We start from the raw sequence: 22,892 nt of genomic DNA, 5'->3' as shown, positions 1-22,892 counted from the left end.
AGTGCCTTGCCATGACTCACACACATTATTTTGGTTGAGCCTAATCTTAAGTTGCTTCTTTTACATGTTGCTCAACCACTTGTTTTGTGCAAGAGATTTGCTTATTGTCTCATCTTTCTTCTTGCACCCCTTGTGTGTTTTTATTAATTTTGGGGGAGCAACGATCCTATTTTGTGCACTTGTATCATATACAAAAATCTCTTATAAGTGCACAAATCATGGGGAGCTTCTCTAGTTTTGATAAAACACTCCGTTGCTTTTATCATAATATCTTTTATTCATGTGGTTCGAAGGACCATATGATTGTTTGTTCCATCCGGTATCTTTTGATTGCTTGCCTCTACTTTGGTATGTCCTTGTGGCATACGAGTCTTTTATTTGCAATCTTTGGGTCCTCAATATAGTTTGTTTTCCTCCAACTACTTATCATTGTATTTGTGTATTTCTTTGCACTCGTTTGCTGAGAAGTACACACATTTTGGAGGACCACCAAATATATTGGCTTTCTAAACTTTTCGTCCATTTTGGCAATCGATGCCAATGGGGGAGAAGTTTAGAGAGTTTACTTTGGATATGCTTAGAGGGTTTTGCTTTTATTGCATAAGCATTTGCATCTTGTACGCATGCATTATTGCTTTGTATGTGTATGGTTGGTTATGCTTATTTCCTTATATAAACTCTCTTGAAGTAGTTGTCATCAATTACCAAAATGGGGGAGAATGTTAGAGCATATATCTCCATATGTGGTTTTGGTAATTAATGACAATTCCTATGGACTAATGGTTGCCTTAAGTTACATTTATAGGATTTGTCCATAGGCACTTCTTGAAGTCCATCTGTTGGGTTCAAGGAGTTTATATGATGACCAAGATGGTATTCAAGGTATTATCCAAAGAATGGTCATAGAGACACATGGTTGATCAAGATCTTAGACAAAGAGTAAATCAAGATGATCAACACACAAAGCGTACAAGATGTACCGAGAGGGATCAGCTGATCCCATGGTATGGTAAGCATTGTCCATTAAGTGTTTGTGTACTAACCCATGGTCTTTGTGAGAGTTCTATGTGGGGGTTAGGTGTGTTTCCATGGGCTTGCGTCTAGAGGAAGATCTCATACAACCCATGAAGGATGACGTCAAGTGGTGATCGTCATCAAGATGGTGGTGTGCAAGTTCAAGTGGATCAGCACGAAGATATCATGCTTGAAGCTTGCCGGCCATTGTGGTGGCAATGGACTTGTGAAGATATGCTGAAGAGTGGCTCACCCATAGTGAGTATGGGGGAGCAATCAACTAGTCTTCATCAAGCCAACGCAATCAAGAAAGGTGGTCCATCTTGAGGAAGCCAAGATCATCATCATCTAGCTCAAGAGGACGAGGTGCAAGGTATAGGTTTGCCCTTGATAGGTTTTCTGTTTAGGATAGTTTGTTGTACTATCAAGGGGGCTCTCAAGTGAGTAGCTTGATCGTATCGTTCGTTGAGAGCTCAAACCATTTGCATCCTTGCATCATACTTCTTGGTTCTTGTTTGGTGTTTCTCTTTGTGAGTTTTAGAGCTTATGGTCATCTTCGTCACAAGCTCGAGTTCATCAAAAAGGGAGTCCATATGCATCTACTATGATGTTTTCGATGTTGGTGTTTTTGCCGGTTCTTCATTCATAGAGGACTCACATCTCTATATCATTGGCATTTTCATATCTGCATGGTCTTAAGATTTCCAACAAGCTTTTCGGATAGCTCTTGTCGTCCTGAATCCAACAAGCTTGGGTTTGCTCGATTCGGAGCTCGTATGCGAAAGTTATGGCTGTTTCAGTGGCGAGCGGTAGTACCGCTGGACCTAGCGGTAGTACCGCTAGAGCTGGCGGTAGTACCGTTGGCTAGCGGTAGTACCGCTGCAGCCAGTGGTAGTACCGCTGGCTGGCAGTAGTACCGCCCCTGGTCAGCGGTAGTACCGCTCCAGGAGCTTAGTACCGCCTACCTAGCGGTTGTTCGTGGACGGACCTTTTTGCAAAGACTTTCTTGGCGATGGTAGTGCCTTTGCACTACCAGGGGTCCAGCGGTAGTACCGCTGGGGCGAGCGGTAGTACCGCTAGAGTGCGAGCGGTAGTACCGCTGCATCCAGCGGTAATACCGCTAGTCGGCGGTAGTACCGCCCCTGGTCAGCGGTAGTACCGCTGGAGTGCTAGCGGTAGTACCGCTGCAGCCAGCGGTAGTAGCGCTGGAGCTCGGGCAGAAAGTGGGGGTAACAGTCTGATTCCTTCCCCCCACTATATAAAGGGGGTCTTCTTCCCCCTTGGTCTGATCTATCCGTTGAGCTCTTGTTCTACCTCCATTGTTGACATTCTTAGAGCTTGCTTACTCTCAATCCCTCCAATGATTCTTGCTTGTTCTTGAGGGAAAAGAGAGAGGAGATCTAGATCCACATCTCCACCAATCACTTTCTCCTCTATGTGAGGGGAACCCCTTGGATCTTGATCTTGGAGTTCTTTGTGAGCTCCTTGTTCTTCCTCTCATATTTCTCCATAGCTTTCGTTGTTGTGGAGGGATTTGAGTGTGGGGGACTTGACCACTTCGTGTGTTCCTGCAATTGCATTAGTTGCATCGGTTTGAGTTCTCCACGGTGATACATGGAGGTGAGAAGTTGAGAAGCTTACTACCTTTGGTACTTAGTACCCTAGATATTGTTCTTAGTGGATGCTTTAGCGTCCTAGAAGCTTGGTGGTGTCTCAGAGCTCAATCATTGTGGTGTGAAGCTCCGGGCAAGTGTCGGGGTCTCCAATTAGGTTGTGGAGATTGCCCCGAGCTATTTGTACGGGTACCGGTAACCGGCCCCAAGGGTTGCCACGTGTACGGGTTCGGTGACCGCCCCCAAGGTTTGCCATTTGTACGGGTTCGGTGACCGTCCTCAAGGGTCCCTTAGTGGAATCACGGCGTCTTGCATTGTGCGAGGGCGTGAGGAGATTACGGTGGCCTTAGTGGCATCTTGGGGAGCATTGTGCCTCCACACCGCTCCAACGGAGATTAGCATCCGCAAGGGTGTGAACTTCAGGATACATCATCGTCTCCACGTACCCCGGTTATCTCTTACCCGAACCCTTTACTTATGCACTTTACTTTGTGATAACCATATTGTCTCTTGTCATATATCTTGCTATCACTTAGTTGTTTATCTTGCTTAGCATAAGTTATTGGTGCACATAGTGAGCCTAGTTGTTTGAGGTTTTGTGCTTGACATATTAAAAGTTAGTTTTATTCCGCATTCGTTCAAGCATAAACCTTAATTATTTTAAAGCGCCTATTCACCCCCCCCCCCCTCTAGGCGACATCCACGTCCTTTTCAGAAGATCTATATGCAAGAAGCTTTCAACGATGAAACATTTAAGGAGCGGTGTTGTACAAGGGGGAGTGTTAGAAATTAATTAGTATATTAATTAAGGGATGTGTCCAACCCGAATAGTCGTGTCTCCTCTCTCTCCATTGCCAACAGGCACCTGTTCTGGAGGGATGCCTCCGAACAGACACCTCTTCTTCGCACCTCTTCCAGATGTATATATACTTGAGAATCAATAGAAACAGGACTAATCGTCCATTCACTTTCATTCAAACTCGTTTTACTCTAACACTTTTGACGGAGCTGGAGGCTAGCGACTGTGGCGAAGCTTTAATGATGAACAACTGTTTTTTTGTTTGTTTGGTTGTCAATTTTTTGGTGTATCATCACTCTTTTGTCAATTCATTTTTATTGCCAATGTTTTCCACTTATAGGTGACCAAAATTTGTTGTGGGGCAAAAACCAAGCGCGCCCTTGGTCTCTTTGGTGCAAATTCTTGGAGATACCTTTGCTTTCCTAGGTCAATTTTGATGCATATGCATTGCTAAGGTGTAGATTGTACTGCTGTGTGAAGAAAGAGAGAAAGTGGAGTATCTCCCTATGGACAAGTTTTGGCTAATCTGTTCCCGTCTGTCGAGGGGGTTATAGTGAGATGAGCGTGGGTTGTAGTCGAGGGGGAAGAGAGGCAAAAAATAGGGTTTTATCCAGTTTTTACAGCTTGAAATTTCTCATCCACTTCTCGATTTCTGCACATGGCTGTCTCGCTATCGACAGGTTTTGGCTGATCTGTTGCCGTCTGTCCGACCCCGTGCCTCTGCATGAGTACATTAAATAATGTCGTTGCCTACCCTCCTCGGAAATACATGCTCCTGACATTCTTCGACACTCCATATGATCTTTCGAGATGATATGTTTCCATATGCGTCCCATTTATATTTTATAATGGAGTGCGTGGATACAACCCATTGATTATTGTCACAGCTCTTGCTCGCTCGGGAATCTCGACCTCGATCGTGTTTGTTTGGCTCCTAATACCATCCCGATAACATAATTAAGGCCACAAGCCAATAAAGAGGGGCAGTGTGTCCTTTATAAATGCTGACCATGCTTAGAGAATCTCAAACAGTCTGTATGTTCAATCGTTGGTATAAATGTCCACGTCAGCAACCAACAACACATCATACAAGCTCTTTAATGAAGTGTATGTTAACCGTATGTAAAATAACTAAGCGGGTCCACTAAATGTTGAAGAAATGATCATGATTATCTCGAAGCTTGTGCCTCAACCGTTGCTTCAAGTTCATACGATTTCATTCTCTCTCTTTTTTTATTATGTGTCATGTCATTAAAATCGTTTATATGGCAATTTTACCGATGATGATTATACAACTGTTGAAGATGCCTTTAGATCATCGGTTATCCTTCCTTTTCCTTGGACTCTGCTAGAGCCCTAGAATCTGCTAGATACACAAGCCTTAATTTTATTTTTTCCATAGAGGTTCGTCTACACACGTGTGCTCTACGCTATTGTCCATGGCTCACCTTGCACTATACCCTCAGTAATGAATATTCAAGCTTGTGGGAGACATGTGTTCATAGCCCGCACCGAGAGACAGAACTATGTTCAATGTTATAGCCTCATACACCATCTAAAATTTGTGCAAGGTGCAAAATGTTCGATTCTTAAGGATCACCACTTCGAGCCCCTTGCAGTTGCAGGGGGCTTCCGGATTTGTCATCCCTGTTTTAATTGACAGAAGAGCCTTGCTATCTTTCTTCTTTGTAGCCTCTGTTTTCCCTTTTTATCCCTACGAAGTGGTAAATCTTATGTCTACCTCAATTGATGCCAAACTGAAATCAACATACCATCAAGCGAAATATAAAATCTCACATCATGGTTTATTAATTCAATGGTTTCTGCATTTGAAGAAACAGAGTTTTGTTTGACACCAAGGCAGCGGTTCCATGCTAGCTAGGTCAACCCTGTAGTTAGCATTCATTGTAGAGAGAATTCCTTATTTGGCCCTTTCTTAAATTCTTCTTCCCTATTTGGCCCTAAATATTATTTTTTTCCCTATTTGACATCTAAACTTCATTTCCTTCCTAATATGGCCCTGTAGTGCAATCTGAACACTAACGGTGTTAAATGTGGTTGTAAAATGACTCTTTTGCCCTTGATGAATTGTGGGAACAAAAGTTACTCTCTAGTGTGTGTGACATATTTAAGCCAATAAAAACGTACCAGTAGCTCCATAATAACCGTTGAAAGCATCCAAAATGGAGCTACTGGTACGTTTTTATTGGCTTAAATATGTCACACACACTAGAGAGTAACTTTTGTTCCCACAATTCATCAAGGGCAAAAGAGTCATTTTACAACCACATTTAACACCGTTAGTGTTCAGATTGCACTATAGGGCCATATTAGGAAGGAAATGAAGTTTAGATGTCAAATAGGGAAAAAAATAATATTTAGGGCCAAATAGGGAAGAAGAATTTAAGAAAGGGCCAAATAAGGAATTCTCTCTTCATTGTAATGGATGGTCTGAACAGGAGCCTTCCATCATGTCATCTTGGACCGGAGGTTTTATTCGGTTTTTTCTAGTACTTTTAACGCCTGACCATGTGCTCTAGTCGAAATCTTAATTAATAGGACGTTCTATAGCCTTTCAGATTTTATTTCCAAATGCATGCTGCATTGACCAAGTGGTCAGCTTGGAAACTATCAACAAAAATTTACAAAAATTAAATAAAAATGCATGTTGCATTGTTTCTCCATGAGTTCGAAAGTGTCATTCTCGTTTTTGCATTTTATTCCCAACTAGATGACCCGTTGCGGCCCTGGCGCAAAAAGCGAGTGCAAACCAAGTATTGAAACCATTATATGCGAATGTAAGAGTGATCTAAAGACTGATACCGAAATCTCATCTTTACACATAATGAAGCATACGCTCTTGGCGCAAATAGCTGAGTGCAAACCAAGTATTGGAATCACTATATGTTGAAGTAAGAGTGATCTAAAGATTGATACTGAAATTCCATCTTTACACATAACAAAGCATATGTAATGAATTCGAATACCAAGGAATTAGATACTTAAATAGCATCTTCATACATAGTGGACATGGTTTTTTGTCTCCCGGGAGCATATGCTCCCTAATGAACAGCAAAATCAAAATAAATAGTAAATAAGTTTAAAAAATTCTGATTTTTTTTTTACATGTTCATATTAGTGTGGCAAGTGTGCTTGCCAAATTTCATGCCATATGGGATAGTGGTGCTTCGTTGGTGAAAAAAATAAAATTAAGTATGACATTTGGAGGTAAAAGTTGTCGTTCGACTTGTTCATTTTGCACAGGCCAAAATACTTAAGTTTTTGACCTGTAAATTTGTATGTGTTATTTGAGTGTGACAAAGAACACATCTTTTTTTTTTACATTTGTAAAATACATTTTAAACATGCAGGATCATATGCTCGCAGGAGCCAAAATGAATATCCAATACATAGTGGTCTATATTGCATTTCATAGTAGGATGATAGCCAGGGACGAAGCCAGAAGTGGGCCAAGCCCGGGGCCCATGCTTGCTACAATGTCACTATAGTGTCAAATAGCACCCAAGATGCTACAACCAATGAAAAATTTGTTGCTCACGCCCTGAGCCCATGTGCCCCAACCCAAAAATATTAATTAACATATAACACGACCTACCACCAATGTTAGTGATGTTAGTGCTTAATTATGTCATTATGGTCGTTTGATGTGAAAAATACCCTATCGTTAAAGTCTTAGATGGTAGGCTGTACCGCCATGGTAATGACGGTTGGATATTTGTCGGTAGGATTTTTCGTACAGGAAAAGACTAGGAAGTCTGAGTCACAAAAAATATTAAATAATTGTAGTTGAGAATGCCTAATTTTATTCTTCTCAACTATAATTATTTAGGTAGAGTAATTAACAAAGAAACCGAGCTGACAACAAATTGTACAGGGTCCTAACGGCATGCATGTGTGGTGGCTGCTATTTTTATGCAGGGTCCTGAGGCATGCATGCATGCATGTGTGTTCGCTGGGGGGTGGGATGGGGGGTTTATATGGACCGATCCCCTCTAATCCCCCTTCGCCCCCCTCGTAGCCGCGCGACTCGGAACCCTCGCTCGTTGCCTAGCTCAGGGAAGCACGCCCCCGAGCGCGGGCTCCGCCGCCGCCATCAGCCTCCTCCACGCCTCCCCTCCCGTCCGTCCCCCTTGTTTGTCGTCCCCACATACCTGCCGCCGCCGCCGCCGCCACCGCGCACGACGCACAAGCCGCATCCTCCTCCGCAGTACAAAGGGCCTCCGAACGGCTGCCTCTTCGGAGTCGCCGCCGCCGCCCAGGCCGGGTGGTGAGGCTCGGGGTGGCTGTAGGTAGGTGATGTTGATGGAGATGCGACAGGTGCAGCGCTGCCGGTCGGCCGATAATATGTGCATGAGCGCGTATCCATTCCAGCTAGCTGTGTTTGTGACCATCCGACCATGCCAACTCCAAGGCGAGGCGAGGTGATGGCCGACCTAATAGAGAGACACTGTATGTCTCTGTCTACGAAACTCACTCATCGCCAAAGAGAGAAATTGGTGATTCCATCCATGGATTGGTTTGGCTTGGTAAATGGATAAATGGATGGATGAAGTTTTGTGTCATCTTTGATTTTCAAACTGACTGAGATGAATTCGGAATTGAAGAGGAGGCACGGGAAGAATTATTGTGTGATGAGCCAAACTGAATGTGCTTGTTTTCGAATGATGTTCAGTTAGAAAAAAGGCTCTGATTCCCGAACCAGAGCTGAATAACCTACAGTCATAAGGAAATTATTTGCATAATATTCAGGCTTTAAGAGGCCCAGCCAAATGTTTAATTCTCCATGATTGTTGGATGTTTGTTTCTAGGATGTTGGACTGAACCTTTCATGGAAGATGCGTCAGTTCAAGCCTATCTCTTGTGATAATTTGTATAATATATTTGGATGGACGCCTCCCTGATTTTTTCAGTATAATTTGGTCATTAATTTTTTGGATAGATGTTCTTATATTTGATTTCTGTGCTGAGTAGTCGGGTCACTATTACAGATTTTTGTTCTTAGATCTGAAAATTGTAGCTCACATAGTTGGGGATCTATCTCTTTTTTAGACAACAGTCAGTGTTGTAGTTGAGCACTCTTTCTTTTTGTTCAGTACAAACCACATTATTTTCTCCTTTAGCTCTCAAACTGCAGCTTATATGTGTTATGGACTTATGGTTCAGTTTTTCTTCAGTTATTCCTTTCAGTATATCGGAGGTTACATGTTATTTTTGCTCACTTGATGTCTGCACTTCCCTTGCATAATCTGCATATCTATATTCTTTACTTAGTGATGATATCTGCACTACCCTTACCTGCACATGCTCCTTATGTTCTGCATACACTTCAGTCAAACATAATTTACCCTTATGTTCTGCTAGGGCACTCACTCAATTTGCAATTGTGAATCATGGTGTTTGCTAGAAGGAAGCTTGAGTGAAAATACACGTAATTCAGCGGTTATTTTTCTAAACAAAAATTCAGTCTGTGCTTCTGGCCATTTACTTAGCAAAAGTTGGATATCGAAGATATTCCATCAGCGCCATACAAATTTCACAAAGCTTCAAATTCGAAGAATAAGGAGAGTACTTGTCGTTTCTTTCCATCCATTTCTTTTCGTATAAATATGACATTACTGTTTACAGATCATGGGTTTGTTTTAGCTACAAAGTTTTCAACCTTTTCGATTTCCGGTTCATGTACCTTAAACTTTCATATAACTATAATTCCTGTCTAATGGATCAACGTTTGTAGTGTTTTAATTCTCGTGTAATGCTTTGTGTCGGACTTCTATAATTGCAATGTACTGCTACTTATTTACTGCTATAATTCCTATGTAGCTCACATTTTTATTAGATGAGCTTTACAATTATGTAGCAAGCTCTTTTAAATATGATGTTGTTTTACGTGAAAAGATTGCATTTTTAAATGTTTACACTATCTTATCTAAATATCTCAATCCCTTTCTACCAAACAAGTTTTTCATATGAAGGAAACTGTGGCTAGAGGGGTTTTGGGGTTAAAGGGGTTTGGAGGGGATTGGGTGAAAGGAAGGGATTCACCTCAAATCCCCCCCCCCCCTTCTCCAAAGTCCAAACCTCCCTAATCCACTTCTATCAAACAAAGCCTATCTGCATCCCTACAGCTGCCTCCAGCCACTTCCCGCGCCCGGTCATTATTCTAGCGAGCCGCAACTTCCCTCCACACTCGGGCCACCGCATGCACCGTCATGCCCAGGTGCTCAGACCACCATGCCCAGCAGCTGGAGCGGCCGCCTTCGTGTTGGTAATGCTCCAGGAGCTCAGGCCGCCGCGCAACTGCCATGCCCACGACCTCGGAACGCCACATCTAGCAGCCGAGCAGCCGCCGATAATGCCCAGGAGCTCGGGGCCGCCATGCCCTGGAACAGCGGGAGCAGCAGCTACGCCGCCGCAGCGTTCAGCAGGAGCACCCGTCTCCGCCGCTTGCATCAACATGAGCAATGACTACGATGCGTGCCATCTCTAGAGCAATGTCGTCCGATCACGGTCCCTTCGTCTGCTCCGACGACGAGCTTGGCGGGGACCCGAATGTTTTTCTTTGGCAAGGACACGATTGCTTTTAAAAAAAATATAGGGGCATGTTTTCTTTTATTTTCTATAGGGACCTGATTGCCTTTATAAATATGTGGATCCCATCTGCCATAACTTGTCCATGACCAACTTAACGGTCAAAGCTAATGGTCAACCCAACGAGTCGACCCGAGTTATGGTAATCTGAATTAATTTTAATTAATACGGTAACTTGCGGTTTTTGGAACATACCATCAATTTTATGGTAGCTTTTTAGAAAATTAAGAAACAAGTTGTATTTTTTTACCCTAGCATGTAATGTGGTAGTTTTTGCTATTTACCCTTCCAAAGCACATTATCTGACACCAATGTTGAATAACCTACAATAACAATGCTAGAATTAAAATTTCAAGTGGAAACATAACAAAATGCCTAAATAAAAGTACTTAAAAGTGCTATTTTTTGTACTCCCTCCGATCCTTTTTAGTTTGCATATAAGTTTTGTCCGAAGTCAAAGCATCTCTACTTTGACCAAACTTAAACAAAAAATTATCAACATTCACCATGTCAAACCAATATTGTTAGATTCTTTATGAAATGTAGTTTCATAGTGTATATATTTGGTATTGTAGATATTGATATTTTTTAATATAAATTTGGTCAAATTTTGCAAAGTTTGACTTGACCGAAATCTAATATGCGAAGTAAAAAGGACCGGAGGGAGTATAAATTACCTTTCGTACATTATTTTCTTTTATTTCTAGCCATAAAATACTCAACCATTTGATCATTGGTAATCTTTTTTATTACTTCTTCTCCACATAACAAATAAAATATCAAATGAAGCCAATGAAGTATACCTAATTACAAGTTTTACAAGTTAAATAATATCTATTGCCCCACTATTTGCCAAAAACATACATTTAAATAAATATATTAAATTAATAAGATTTAATCTACTGACAATAATTTCACACATATAATTATGGCAACCACACGAATGTGAAACGAGAAGGAATAAATTGTACGACTAGAATCATCTAAGAACCCAGTCGGGTTAGTTCCTCGTCTAGCCGGGTAGACCAGTAGTTAATTACTTCCTTTATTTTTAAATATAATTTTCTTTTAAAGATTTCATTAGAGGACTACATACGATGTACTCCCTCCGTTCCTAAATATAAGTCTTTTAAGAGGTTCCACTAGAGGGGCTACATACGGATGTATATAGACATATTTTAGAGTATAGATTCATTCATTTTGTTCCGTATTTGGTCCTCTAGTGAAATCTTTAAAAAAACTTATATTTTGAAACGGAGGGAGTATACATATATTTAAAATCATAGATTCATTTATTTTGCTCCGTATGTAGTTTTTATTAAGGAAATTTTTAAAAAGACTTATATTTAGTAAGAGATGGAGTTGATTAGATACGTGGTGCCCGTGTGTGTGTATGTGAGAGGAGGCCCACGGGTGTACGTAAGTAACAGGTGAAGACAAAGGAATGCAGCTCTTTTTCTCCGCACGCTCCTTCTTCTCCACCCACCCAAGCTTCCATTCTGGGCTCAGCAGGATTCAGGTAGATATCTATCAGCATCGTATTCTTAGCTCGGCACCAAGACACGAGCGCTCACATCATCGCGACTTCATCCCTGCACGGCTGCAGCAACCAGCAAACATGTGAGGGCGAGGAAAGGGAGGCTGGGAGGGCAGCTGCCCATCTAGGGGTAAGCACGGCAGGTCCTCGATCACCATCACCTTCCCGAATCGGCAAGAGCGCATTGTCGTCCGCGCGCGCACCCCAGCATCTTTCTTTTTTGATGAGATGAGAGCACAGAGGCCAACAGCGTCGCCATCGCCTGAGCTGATCTCTAGCTAGCTACACACGACCAAGCAGGTGTCGAGCGACCGACGGTTCCATCTCTAAGCGTGACAAGCTCCGCGTCCGCCCGCCCCCGCCATGACGATGAACAAGCTCGCTTGGGGCGATCTGGAGGCGGCGCTCCTCCGCGGCCGGGGCCCCGACGCCGCGTCGGTCGGAAGCGCCGCTGGTGGCCGGTCGGCCGGCGTCGCCAACTGGGTGAGTGTTTTTAGCCTTCTCCTTTCTCGGGCCAGCTCCTAGCAGCTAGGTCTTTGCACGCGCAGTTAGATCGATGAGTAGTTCTTGTGGTCAGGAAAAAGGGATCGATCTGGGTTGAGCAAAATCGTGGTTTGGAAGATTAGGAGCACGGATTGATTCAATCCCTTGGACTGTATGCTGGAGCGCGTCGCTCGAGGATCGAGCTATGGTTTCACCAAAGCTGGTAGATTTTTTCTCTTTTTTTTCTTTTTTGCTTTGCAAAATACACGTGCTGGGGCTAGTAGATTTGGATGACGTCGACGTCAGGAGGTGCTGCCAGCGGCCGGCCAAGACAGACCTCGGCAGCCATGGAGATTAAGACTCTAGTGATTTGACTGCTACTTTTTTCCCTTCTTTTTAACTAGGTATATGTGTGTGTGTGTGTGTGTTCAAAAATGGTTTCTGCTGCATATATGCATATGGGTTGAACCCGCAAATGGAGAATGGTTTTGGATACGATTAGGCCGGAGAGATGAAAATGGGTTTTGAAGTATTGCTAATTTTGCTATGCTTTGTGTTCCTGGAATGGCCAACAGGTGAACACCGAGCTGCGGCTCCGCCCGCCCAGCAAGTACGTCAAGGTGATGAAGCGAGGAGCTCCCTACCTGCGGAAGCTGGACCTGACGGAGTACCGCGGGTACGAGGAGCTCAGTGCTGCGCTGGGCGAGCTCTTCGGCCTCGCCGGCGACTTCTCCGTGACCTACCAGCTGGACGAGGACGGCGACTTCATGCTCGCCGGCGACCTGCCGTGGGGGTAATTAAGCACCCATGCATGCATGCATGCATCAATGCATGCCAGTTTTATATCCTCCCTTACTAAATGCTCCCTCCGATCTTCCTTAATACAAATCTTTTAAGATATTTCATTAAGGGATTACATACGGAGTAAAATGAGTGAATATGTAATCTAAAGTATGTCTATATACATCCGTATGTAGTCTCCTAATAGAATCTGTAGAAAGACTTATATTTAGGAACGGAGGGAGTATAAGTCATTTTAGAGATTTCACCGAGAACTATATATGAAACAAAATAAATGAATCTACACTCTAAAATATATTTATATACATCCGTATATAGTATCTAGTGAAACTTGTAAAAAGACTTATATTTAAGAATGGAGGGAGTAATTACTACTCCGTATAATATAAGATCTTAATTTGGTGTTGATTACTGATGTACGTACGTGCACTAGAAGTTACTAGTCTACTTGTACCTAACAAGTGGTACATTAATGCAGGGATTTCGTTTCCAAGTGCAAGAAGCTGACGGTTTCATCACCCGGTGAGCCGATCTACGAGTAGTTGTGTTTCTGTGAAGCAGGGCAGGCTGCATGCATCTTAGCTGCCTGCATGTTACAGGAATGAAACAAACGACAATTTATATATACATGCAGACAAATTCAGAGATGGTCAACTGAATTCATTCCTGTGAATCGCGTACGTGTTCATCACACGCTCACCCATTGCAACATGTGAACAGCATGCATGTGAGTAGCAACCATTCATTGCACTCCTCAAGTCTTGATTGCAGTGATCCATTGTCGAATACCACGGATCGCACGCGTACCAACAATAGCGTATCCGTTCAGTATGTAGCATATCTTCTGAACTACGTAAAATGGATGCGATGTGACCGACCAAGCACCACAGTAATGCCAGCACACGATGGTCCGACGAAAGAGTGTCCATAGGTGTTCGTTTCATTCCTATAACACAGATCTTCTACATATATATGCATGTGACAACAGCCAGGTAAAAATTCAGACATGGTACGGTGTTCAGAGAAAGCGTGCAGCAAAATTCAGTCAACTGAATTCCTTCCTGCGTGGCACTGAACTATTCCCTCTGTCTAGCTGTTTAGGAGCCTCGTAATCAAGTTAAGGCACTGCCTTACTTTTACCTCCAACAAAAAAAGTTAAGGCACTGAACGTCTGAACTATAGCTGTTTAGGAGTCTCCAAGTCAAGCAAGGATCAAGCAACTCCCAGTAATACGCCTGTTCTTCACATGCCACCTCTGTTCCAAATGTACAGCGGAAGAACAGAACAAGGATCGAGCAAGAAAATCGACAAAACAAATAGCAGTACGATGGCACCCTAATGTTATGGGGCACTCAATTATACAATTGCTCAAGCAATGCCAGATTAAATGCTCTGCTATCCCAAGCCAACATAATTTTCCATGTACGGCCCGAATAGTAAAGAAAACACTGGTTATGGAAGGTCCAAGTACCATGTTTTCAGACAGGAGCGTACACTCGCAAGCAGGACGGAAGTATCTTCATTGTGATAGTATCTGAATCAGAAACCATGCTCCAAAACAATCGTGTCGGCCGGTGTAAACTAGCCGATCCTGAGTTAATCTTTGCATGAGAAGTAGCATGCTTCATAGTAGAGAAATTGAAAGCTGATTCTGTATAACAATAGTATTCTACTCCCTCTGTAAACAAACTATTATACTCCGGTATAATAGCAATCCAAACGCTTTTATATTAGTTTACGGAGGAAGTATTAGAAACAAATATAAGTCCAGGGTTCAATTTAGATTTTATGTACTCTCTCCGTACTAAAATTCTCGTCTAAAGTTTGTCTAAAAATGAATGTATCTAAATACTAAAAATTACTAGATACATTTATATCTAAAAAAATGTAAGACAATAATTTTGGGACGAAGGGAGTACAAATTTAAAGTTTGTTTTAGATTTTTTTTTCTTTTTTCCAAACGACGCCTGCAGCGTTTAATAGGAAACGCCTATCACGCCCTTCTTCAGATCGACCGTGGTCTCTTTTTAGTGGACCATTTTTATATCTCCTTAATGGGCCATCGCCGGTGAAGCACACAACATATGCAAAGCATGGGCCGAAATCACCCACATAGAGCGGCTACAGTACAGTGTCGACTCGAGTCAGTATCGCCTTATTCTGCTCGAAAAAAAAAACCAGCATCGTCTCCTCATCCTCGCACTGTTCATCAGCTCATCGCCATCGGCGCGTCTCTGCTGCAATGGAGGCGGCTGATCCCAATCCCAACCCCACAGTGGTGCTGCACGCCTGCCTGGGCGTGGGCCACCTGATCCCCATGGTGGAGCTCGCCAAGCTCTTCCTCGGCCGCGGCGTCCCCGTCGTCATCGCCGTGCCGACCCCGCCGGCCTCCACCGCCGATTTCTTCTCTTCCACCGCCTCCGCCGTCGCCGGCCTCGAGGCCGCCAACCCTTCCATCGCCTTCCGCCACCTGCCGCCCCCGGACTACCCCGACCCCGACCCCCACCCCTTCCTGCAGATGCTCGACCTGCTCCGCCTCACCGTGCCGTCCCTCCTCGCCTTCCTCCGCTCCCTCCCCTCCGTCGCCGCGCTCGTCCTCGACCTCTTCTGCATCGACTCCCTCGACGCCGCCGCCCAGGCTGGCGTCCCCGCGTACATCTACTACACCTCCTCCGCCGGCGACCTCGCGGCGTTCCTCCACCTGCCCCACCACTTCGCCACCACGGAGGGGAACTTCAAGGACATGGGCAAGGCGCCCCTCCGCTTCCCTGGGGTCCCGCCGATCCCGGCGTCCGACATGCCGCACACCGTGATGGACCGCGCGGACCCGATCTGCACGATCAGGGTCGGGCACTACGGGCGCATCCTGGAGGCCCGGGGCGTGCTGGTCAACACCTACGAGTGGATAGAGGCGAGGGCTGTGAGGGCGCTCAGGGAGGGCGTGTGCGTCCCCGGCCGCCCGACCCCGCCGGTGTACTGCATCGGGCTGTTGATCGTGGAAGGCGAGGCGGCGGCGCAAGGCGAGCGGCACGCGTGCTTGTCATGGCTGGACGCGCAGCCGGAGCGGAGCGTGGTGTTCCTCTGCTTCGGCAGCATGGGCGCCGTGTCGGCGGCGGAACTCAAGGAGATAGCGCACGGGCTCGACAACTCCGGCCACCGCTTCCTGTGGGTCGTGCGTACCCCTCCGGTTGACCCGGCCAAATTCTTCCTGCCGCGTCCGGAGCCAGACCTGGATGCGCTCCTCCCCGATGGGTTCATGGAGAGGACACGAGATAGGGGGATGGTGCTGAAGATGTGGGCGCCGCAGGTGGAGGTGCTGCGGCACGCTGCCACCGGCGCCTTCGTGACACACTGCGGTTGGAACTCTGTCCTGGAAGCCGCGTCGGCCGGCGTGCCGATGCTCTGCTGGCCGCAGTATGCAGAGCAGAGGCTCAACAAGGTGTTTGTGGTCGACGAGATGAAGTTCGGAGTGGTGATGGAGGGATATGATGAGGAGCTGGTGAAGGCTGAAGAGGTGGAGAAGAAGGTGAGGCTGGTGATGGAGTCAGAGGAAGGGGACAAGCTGAGAGAGAGGCTGACATTGGCCAAGGAGAAGGCTGCTGAAGCACTGGCACACAGCGGGCCGTCACGGATGGCGTTTGCTGAGTTCTTGAAGGATTCGAAGCTTTCGACATGATCAAGCACACAAGATAGCAACGGGATTGGTCTTGGAATGTGTGATTCTAATGGTTTGCATCAATTCCCACTTTGAATCGCGAACTTGCCCTTGTGGTGTTAAGAGGATGCGGTGAAAGTTATTTGAGGCATAATAGCTGCTTTAGCAATATACTATTGAAATGATATGTGGTAGCTCTGTGCTTCTGAATTCCAGTCTGAAGCTTTCCTCAGTTACTATGTTGTATTCAAAATTGACAGTACAGAGGATCTGTTGTATTTAGCACATGCTTCCTTGATGAATTGTTATGGTTATTATTGTTAAGCTTCATGCACCTAAATGCGGAAATGCGAAATCACAATAAGCGCCTAAATGCGGAAGCATGACCTACTCATGATGTTCTTTTCTTGGAAGAACTCAGGTAAACCAACTACATAAGTGGAGCTTTTTCTATGTCAGTTTTTGTTCATTGCATTGCGCCTATAGTTGTCTCCAATAACGGTTTGCATCAATTCCCACTGAGAACTATGAACTTGCCCTTGTGATGTTACAGGACACGGCGAAAGTTATGCGGCCATATTAGCCGCTTCAGCAATATGCTATTGGAATGATGCGTAGCTAGCTGTGCTCCTGAACTCAAAACTGAAGTTTTCTCAGTTGTGTTGTATTTGCAAATGCTTTCTTGATGAATTGCTACTGTTATTATTTCAAAAATTGTACTGGTGCTGTGAGCCCTCCTACGCATGACACCGAAATGCGGAAGCACAATAAACGCCAAAATACTGAAGCACAACCTACCCATGATGTTCTTTGCTTGGAACTTGTAGGAACTCAGATGAACCAACACTACTTAAGTGGAATTGTTTTTATGTCAGTTTTTATTCATTGCATTGCCTCTTCAATGTTTTCATGGCCTCCTGTTATGCACGCAAACTATTTATGTCAGTTTTTATCCATTGCATTGCCCTTTTAATGTTTTCATGGCCTCCTGTTATGCATTGTTGGCCTCATTGCTACTTGATGATGTATGTAGTGGCATTGTAGGCACCATTTTCATTGGCATGTTGTTTTAACTTTAGTTAGTTATGTGGAGCATATAAGCTAGACTGAAATTATGTTCCTGTTTGCTTTTGAAAGCCTGCAAGACTAGACAATAATTAGCTGATTTGCATGCTATCACTTATGTAAAGGTTGTTCCCATGATAATACCCCCTCCGCTGTTTCATTGGTGGAGTGCTTCAAATGGTACACCACATAGCTAGTGTACTTTCAAGTATCTTGCTGCCATTGTGAAATACACCAGTTGGGTTCTTTTTTTTCTTTTCTTTTTTTTTGCGAGGAAATTTTGGAGAGCTTTATTCAAAAAGCGCCCGAGTCATCAGCCAACAGGCTGGTAACCAGGAAATCTAGGGCCGAGGTCAACTGCTTGTCAGCGTCAAAGTGCAAGCATGCTTTCACAGAGGTGAGCTGAATGGTTCGCTGACCTTATTACATGCTGAATATCAAAAGAAATTAAACTAGTAGCTAACTCTCCAATTTATAAAAGGATTGGTGCACCAGTTGAAAGGGATTGAAGGTATCGAAGTGATCGAGGGCAAAAGATAGCAAACGGGATTGGTCTTGAAATGTGTGATTCTCATGGTTTGCATCAATTCCCACACTGAGCTATGAACTTGGCCTTGTGGTGTTAAGAGGATGTGGTGAAAGTTATTTGACGCATAATAGCTGCTTCAGCAATATACTATTGAAATGATATGCCGTAGCTCTGTGCTTCTGAATTCCAATCTGAAACTTTCCTCAGTTATGTTGTATTCAGAATTGACAGTACAGAGGAGTGTTGTCTTTAGCACTTGCCTCCTTGATGAATTGCTATGGTTATTATTTCAATTTTACTGGTGCCGTGAACCCTCGTACTCATGACGCTGAAATGTGAAATCACAACAAGCGTCTAATACTGAAGCACAACCTACTTATGATGTTCTGCTCTTGGAAGAACTCAGGTAAACCAACTACATAAATGGAATTGTTTCTATGCCAGTTTTTGTCCATTGCATTGCTCCTTCAGTCTTTTCATTGCCTCCTATTATCCCCGCAAACAATTGATTTAATCTTTGGCTTCATTGCTACTTTATGATATGTGACATTGTAGGTACCATTTTCATTTGTCTGTTGGAGTGTTGGTATAGCTTTAGTTTGTTATGTGGAGCATATATATAAGCTAAGCTGAAATATGTTTCTGTTTGACCTGCTCCTTTAGAAAGCTTTTAGAGACTAGACAAGAATTTACTGATTTTGCATTCCATCACTTATGTAAACGTTGTTCCCATGATAATGTGCCCTCCATTTTGTTCACTGGTGTATTTTCAAGTATCTTATTGCCATTGTGAGACACACCATCGATTTGGTTCTTGATTGCCTGCAATTGCAATTACCGATGTGAAATTCGTATTATGTAGTCATGGTGAGTTACTGGGTTATAGTTAAGCTTTGTCCCTCTATGCCCACGATAATGATTCTCCCTGCTTAGGATTAGTATACGGGCTGTATAATATTTTGTAGAACAACCAATTTCACAAATTGTAAAAGAGACTGCTAGGAGTTAAGAGAGAGATTTTTTTGAGAGAAGTGCATACATCAACCCTCAACTCCTGGGTGGGTCTAATATACACCCCTCATCTATTATACCATCTAAGTTGCACCCTCCAACTCTCAAAACCAGACGAATTACCCCCTGTCTCGTCTTGACCGTGGTTTTGGTCCAGTCAGCAATTGTCGACCAGGTCAACTCGTCCAGTCAGCACGCCATGTTCGTGATGAAATGAATTTATAATCCATAAATCTATAATTTCCGATAATTCTGAGAATATATTTTTTGGTCAAAATTTGGCAGCATTTTGGTGCCATTTGTGCATCAGATGAACAAATAAAAAGGCTTGAACAGAACTTGGTCTCACATACATATAGATAGGTCCGAAACACACATACATAGGTCTCACATACATATAGATAGGTCTGATACACACATAGGTCTCACATAGATAGGTCTGATACACACATAGGTCTCACATAGATAGGTCTGATCGACACCTAAATCTCACAAGCACACAAAAAAATTTCAACATTCAAATCCCGGCAAGCTTCAAAACCGAGCATATTTGGCCTTGCCAGTGCCATTGCCCTTCTTACTGCCATTGCGACTGCTCCTCTCTTTGGTCACTTTGTTGCTAGTTGTCGCGCGAGAAGTACTAGTGCAGACATTGACATTGACATTCGAGCTTCCATGTTAGGTTTGCTGCAAGCTCTATCACAATATGTTAGGTAATAATCATTGCCATGACAGTCATAATGAACAGACTGTTGTATTTAACGCATGACTCTCTATGATTCGGTGCCGCCATTATTCGGTTTGATTGGTATTAACAATTTCAGCGAGCAATGAGCGCTGCTGCACTAGATGGAGTAATGCAGTAATACAAACTACTCCCTCCGTAAACTAATATAAGAGCATTTATATCACTACTTAAACTAATATAAGAACATTTATATCACTACTTTAGTGATCTAAACGTTCTTATATTTGTTTACAGAGGGAGTATATTTTTCTCTTGTGCTGCTGAGAAAATCTGCATTATCTGAATTCTGTAAGTCGTCACTACCATCCTTCCAGAATCCAGAGCAAATCTGTCATCCAGCTTGATCAATTGTTGCACCCTCCATTTTCCATCCTGCTGTTCTCCAAATCCCTCAAGAACTCTGCGAATGCCACTTCAGAAGACCCGCCTTCGCCGATCGCGTCCGACGCCATCTTCCTCGCCGCCGCAAGCTTCTCCTTGAGCTTCATCCCTTCCTCAGTTTCCATCACCAGCCTCACCTTAGCCTCTATCTCCTCCGCCTTTACCATCCTCTTCTCATACCCCTCCAATGGGACGGCGATCTTCATCTCCTCCACCATGAACACTTTGTTCAGGGCCTGCTCTGCATACATCGGATAGCATATCATCGGCACCCCTGCCATGATCGCCTCCAGCGTCGAGTTCCAACCGCAGTGCGTCACGAAGGCGCCGGTGGCGGCATGCTGCAGCACCTCCGCCTGCGGCACCCACATCTTCAGCACCATGCCTCTGTCTCGTGTCCTCTCCATGAACCCCTCCGGGAGGAGCGCGTCCAGGTCTGGCTCCGGGCGCGGCTCGAAGAATTTGGCCGGATCAACCGGAGGGGTACGCACGACCCACAGGAATCGGTGGCCGGAGTTGTCGAGCCCGTGAGCTATCTCCTTCAGCTGCTCCGCCGATACGGCGCCGATGCTGCCGAAGCAGAGGAACACCACGCTCCGCTCCGGCTGCGCGTCCAGCCACGCGAGGCACTCGTGCCGCCGCGTCTCGCCGTCCCCGGTCTTCTTGCCGTCGTTGACCAACGGCCCGATGCAGAACACCCTGGGCGTCGGCCGGCCGGGCACGCAGACGCCGGCGGCGAGAGCCTTGAGAGCCGTGGGCTCCAGCCAGTCGAAGCTGTTGACCAGGACGCCCCTCCCTTCGGCGATGCGCTTGAACTGGTACATCCGGGCTATGGTCATGTCCAGCTCCTTGTCCTGCACCGACAGCGGCATGTCCACCGCGCGGATCGGGCGCATGCCGGGGCAGCGCACGAGCGTGTCGCCCATGTCCTTGAACGACGGCAGGCCCGGGTAGAGGTAGGGCATGTTGAGGAAGAGGGCGAAGTCGCTTGCCGCGGATGCGAAGAAGAAGTAGGCGGGGAGGGCGAGGTCGGCGGCGACGTCGAGCGCGTCGACGCAGAACATGTCGAGCAGCAGCGCGTCGGCGGGGGCCGGCAGCGCGCGCAGGAAGGCCCGGAGCGCGGGATTGGCGAGGCGGAGCGTGTCGTGGGCGCGCTTGATGGGGTGCGCGGCGGGGTCCGGGCTGGCCGGGGCCGGGAGGAGACGGAAGGCGATGGATGGGTTGGCCTCGGCGAGGCGCGCCACCGCGGCGGCCGAGGTGGCGTCGCCGTCCGGCGGGTCGACGACGGCGACGACGGCGCCGTGGCCGCGGCGGAGCAGGTGCTTGGCCAGCTCCACCATGGGGTTCAGGTGGCCCACGCCCAGCGACGGGTAGAGCACGAACGTCTTCTTCTTCTCCGCCGCCGCCGCCGCCGCCGCCGCCATGGCCGAGATGGGGGAGAGTGTGTGCGGAGGTCGGAGGAGTGAAGGATAGGACACCACGCAGCGTAGCAGAGTGGAACAAAAAATCGGTCTTTGGCAACTGGTGAGTGTGAGGCTCTGTTTGGTTCCAAATAAGTCACCAACTTATTAGTTGAAAAGTGTAAAAAGTGACTTATTTTACCAAATAGACCCAACTTATAAGTCACCCCAACTTATAAGTCATAAGTTGCTCCACCCCAACTTAAAACTTATAAGTCACTCACTTTTACATGAAAAGGTGATTTATAAGTCGGATGACAACCAAACAGGCGTGACTTATAAGTCACTGGTTTTAAGTCACCTGACTTATTGAAACCAAACAAGGCCTAAGAGCATCTCCAACAGCCGCGCTATACAAGCGCCGCGCCGTAAAAAAGGGAGTTTTAGCGCGCGCGACGCGGCGGGCAGCTCCAGCGAACGCGCAAAAACGGCGCGCGCGCCATTTTCAATTCAGCGCGCCGGACGAAACGCAATCCCGCGCCCGTTATTTGCTGCGCCGGCTCGCGCGCGCGCGACTCTCCCGCGCTCGTCACTACTCTCTCCTGCGCTCGCTCGCTCCCTCCTCCACTCTCGCGACCGCGCCGCCGCCCCCGTCCGACCGCGCCGCCGCCGCCGCTCGCGTCCCCGGCGACCGTTCAGCGCTTCCCCGGCCTATCCCCGCGCCGCCGTCGCCGCCCACGCCCGCCGGCGACCACTCAAGCGCTTCCCCGGTCTGTCTCCGCTGCGGCCGCCGCGCCGCGCCCCCCGGCGACCGTTCCAGGCGCTTCCCCGGCCTCCCCGCGCCGCCGCGCTTCCGCCCCACTCCCTCCTAGTCCGGCCGGCCCTCGCGCGCCTCCGACGTCCGAGGAACAGCGCCCGAGGGCTCGCTGCCGCGCCGCGCCCGCAAGGTGTTCGACGAAACGCCTACAAGGTATGTATTGCTCCAAACTATGAATTTGGTGCATGTTTTGAATTGTAGTTTTGATAGTATAGTATTGAACATTGTAGATGAGTTCGTCGTATGATTCTTCCGAAGAAGAATTTGATATGGAAGAGGAGGAGGATCTTGCAATGATCATAGCTATGCATATCAATAAAAAACCGAAGCACGGTGGTTCGGTTATGGGTCGGGATAAAATTTGGAGAGATAGGATTGATGCCCATAAAAGTGTAGCCCGTTTTGTTGCCTCCTATCATGCCATTCGGCG

General features: G+C 45.9%; 3 protein-coding genes across 3 annotated transcripts; 2 read left to right on the top strand and 1 right to left on the bottom strand.

Moving 5' to 3' along the window:
* The first annotated feature begins 11,739 nt into the window (after positions 1-11,739).
* LOC123417931 (auxin-responsive protein IAA14-like) lies at positions 11,740-13,547 on the top strand. Its single transcript, XM_045106934.1, has 3 exons — positions 11,740-12,055; positions 12,631-12,848; positions 13,335-13,547. The coding sequence occupies exons 1-3, from the start codon at positions 11,936-11,938 to the stop codon at positions 13,396-13,398; spliced, it is 402 nt and encodes a 133-aa protein (XP_044962869.1). The 5' UTR covers positions 11,740-11,935; the 3' UTR covers positions 13,399-13,547.
* A 1,455-nt stretch (positions 13,548-15,002) lies between these two features.
* LOC123448938 (anthocyanidin 5,3-O-glucosyltransferase-like) lies at positions 15,003-16,835 on the top strand. The gene has a single exon (XM_045125989.1). It carries the CDS (start codon positions 15,099-15,101, stop codon positions 16,530-16,532), a length of 1,434 nt encoding a protein of 477 aa, XP_044981924.1. The 5' UTR covers positions 15,003-15,098; the 3' UTR covers positions 16,533-16,835.
* Positions 16,836-19,934: 3,099 nt separating this feature from the next.
* On the bottom strand, positions 19,935-21,710 carry LOC123448928 (anthocyanidin 5,3-O-glucosyltransferase-like). The gene has a single exon (XM_045125976.1). The coding sequence runs from the start codon at positions 21,667-21,669 to the stop codon at positions 20,209-20,211; it is 1,461 nt and encodes a 486-aa protein (XP_044981911.1). The 5' UTR covers positions 21,670-21,710; the 3' UTR covers positions 19,935-20,208.
* Positions 21,711-22,892: the final 1,182 nt, after the last annotated feature.

This window comes from Hordeum vulgare, chromosome 1H (genome assembly GCF_904849725.1).
Source record: "Hordeum vulgare subsp. vulgare chromosome 1H, MorexV3_pseudomolecules_assembly, whole genome shotgun sequence".
Taxonomy (NCBI): domain Eukaryota; kingdom Viridiplantae; phylum Streptophyta; class Magnoliopsida; order Poales; family Poaceae; genus Hordeum; species Hordeum vulgare.
The sequence above is the reverse complement of the archived record's forward strand: the minus strand, read 5'-3'. Positions and strand labels throughout refer to the sequence as shown.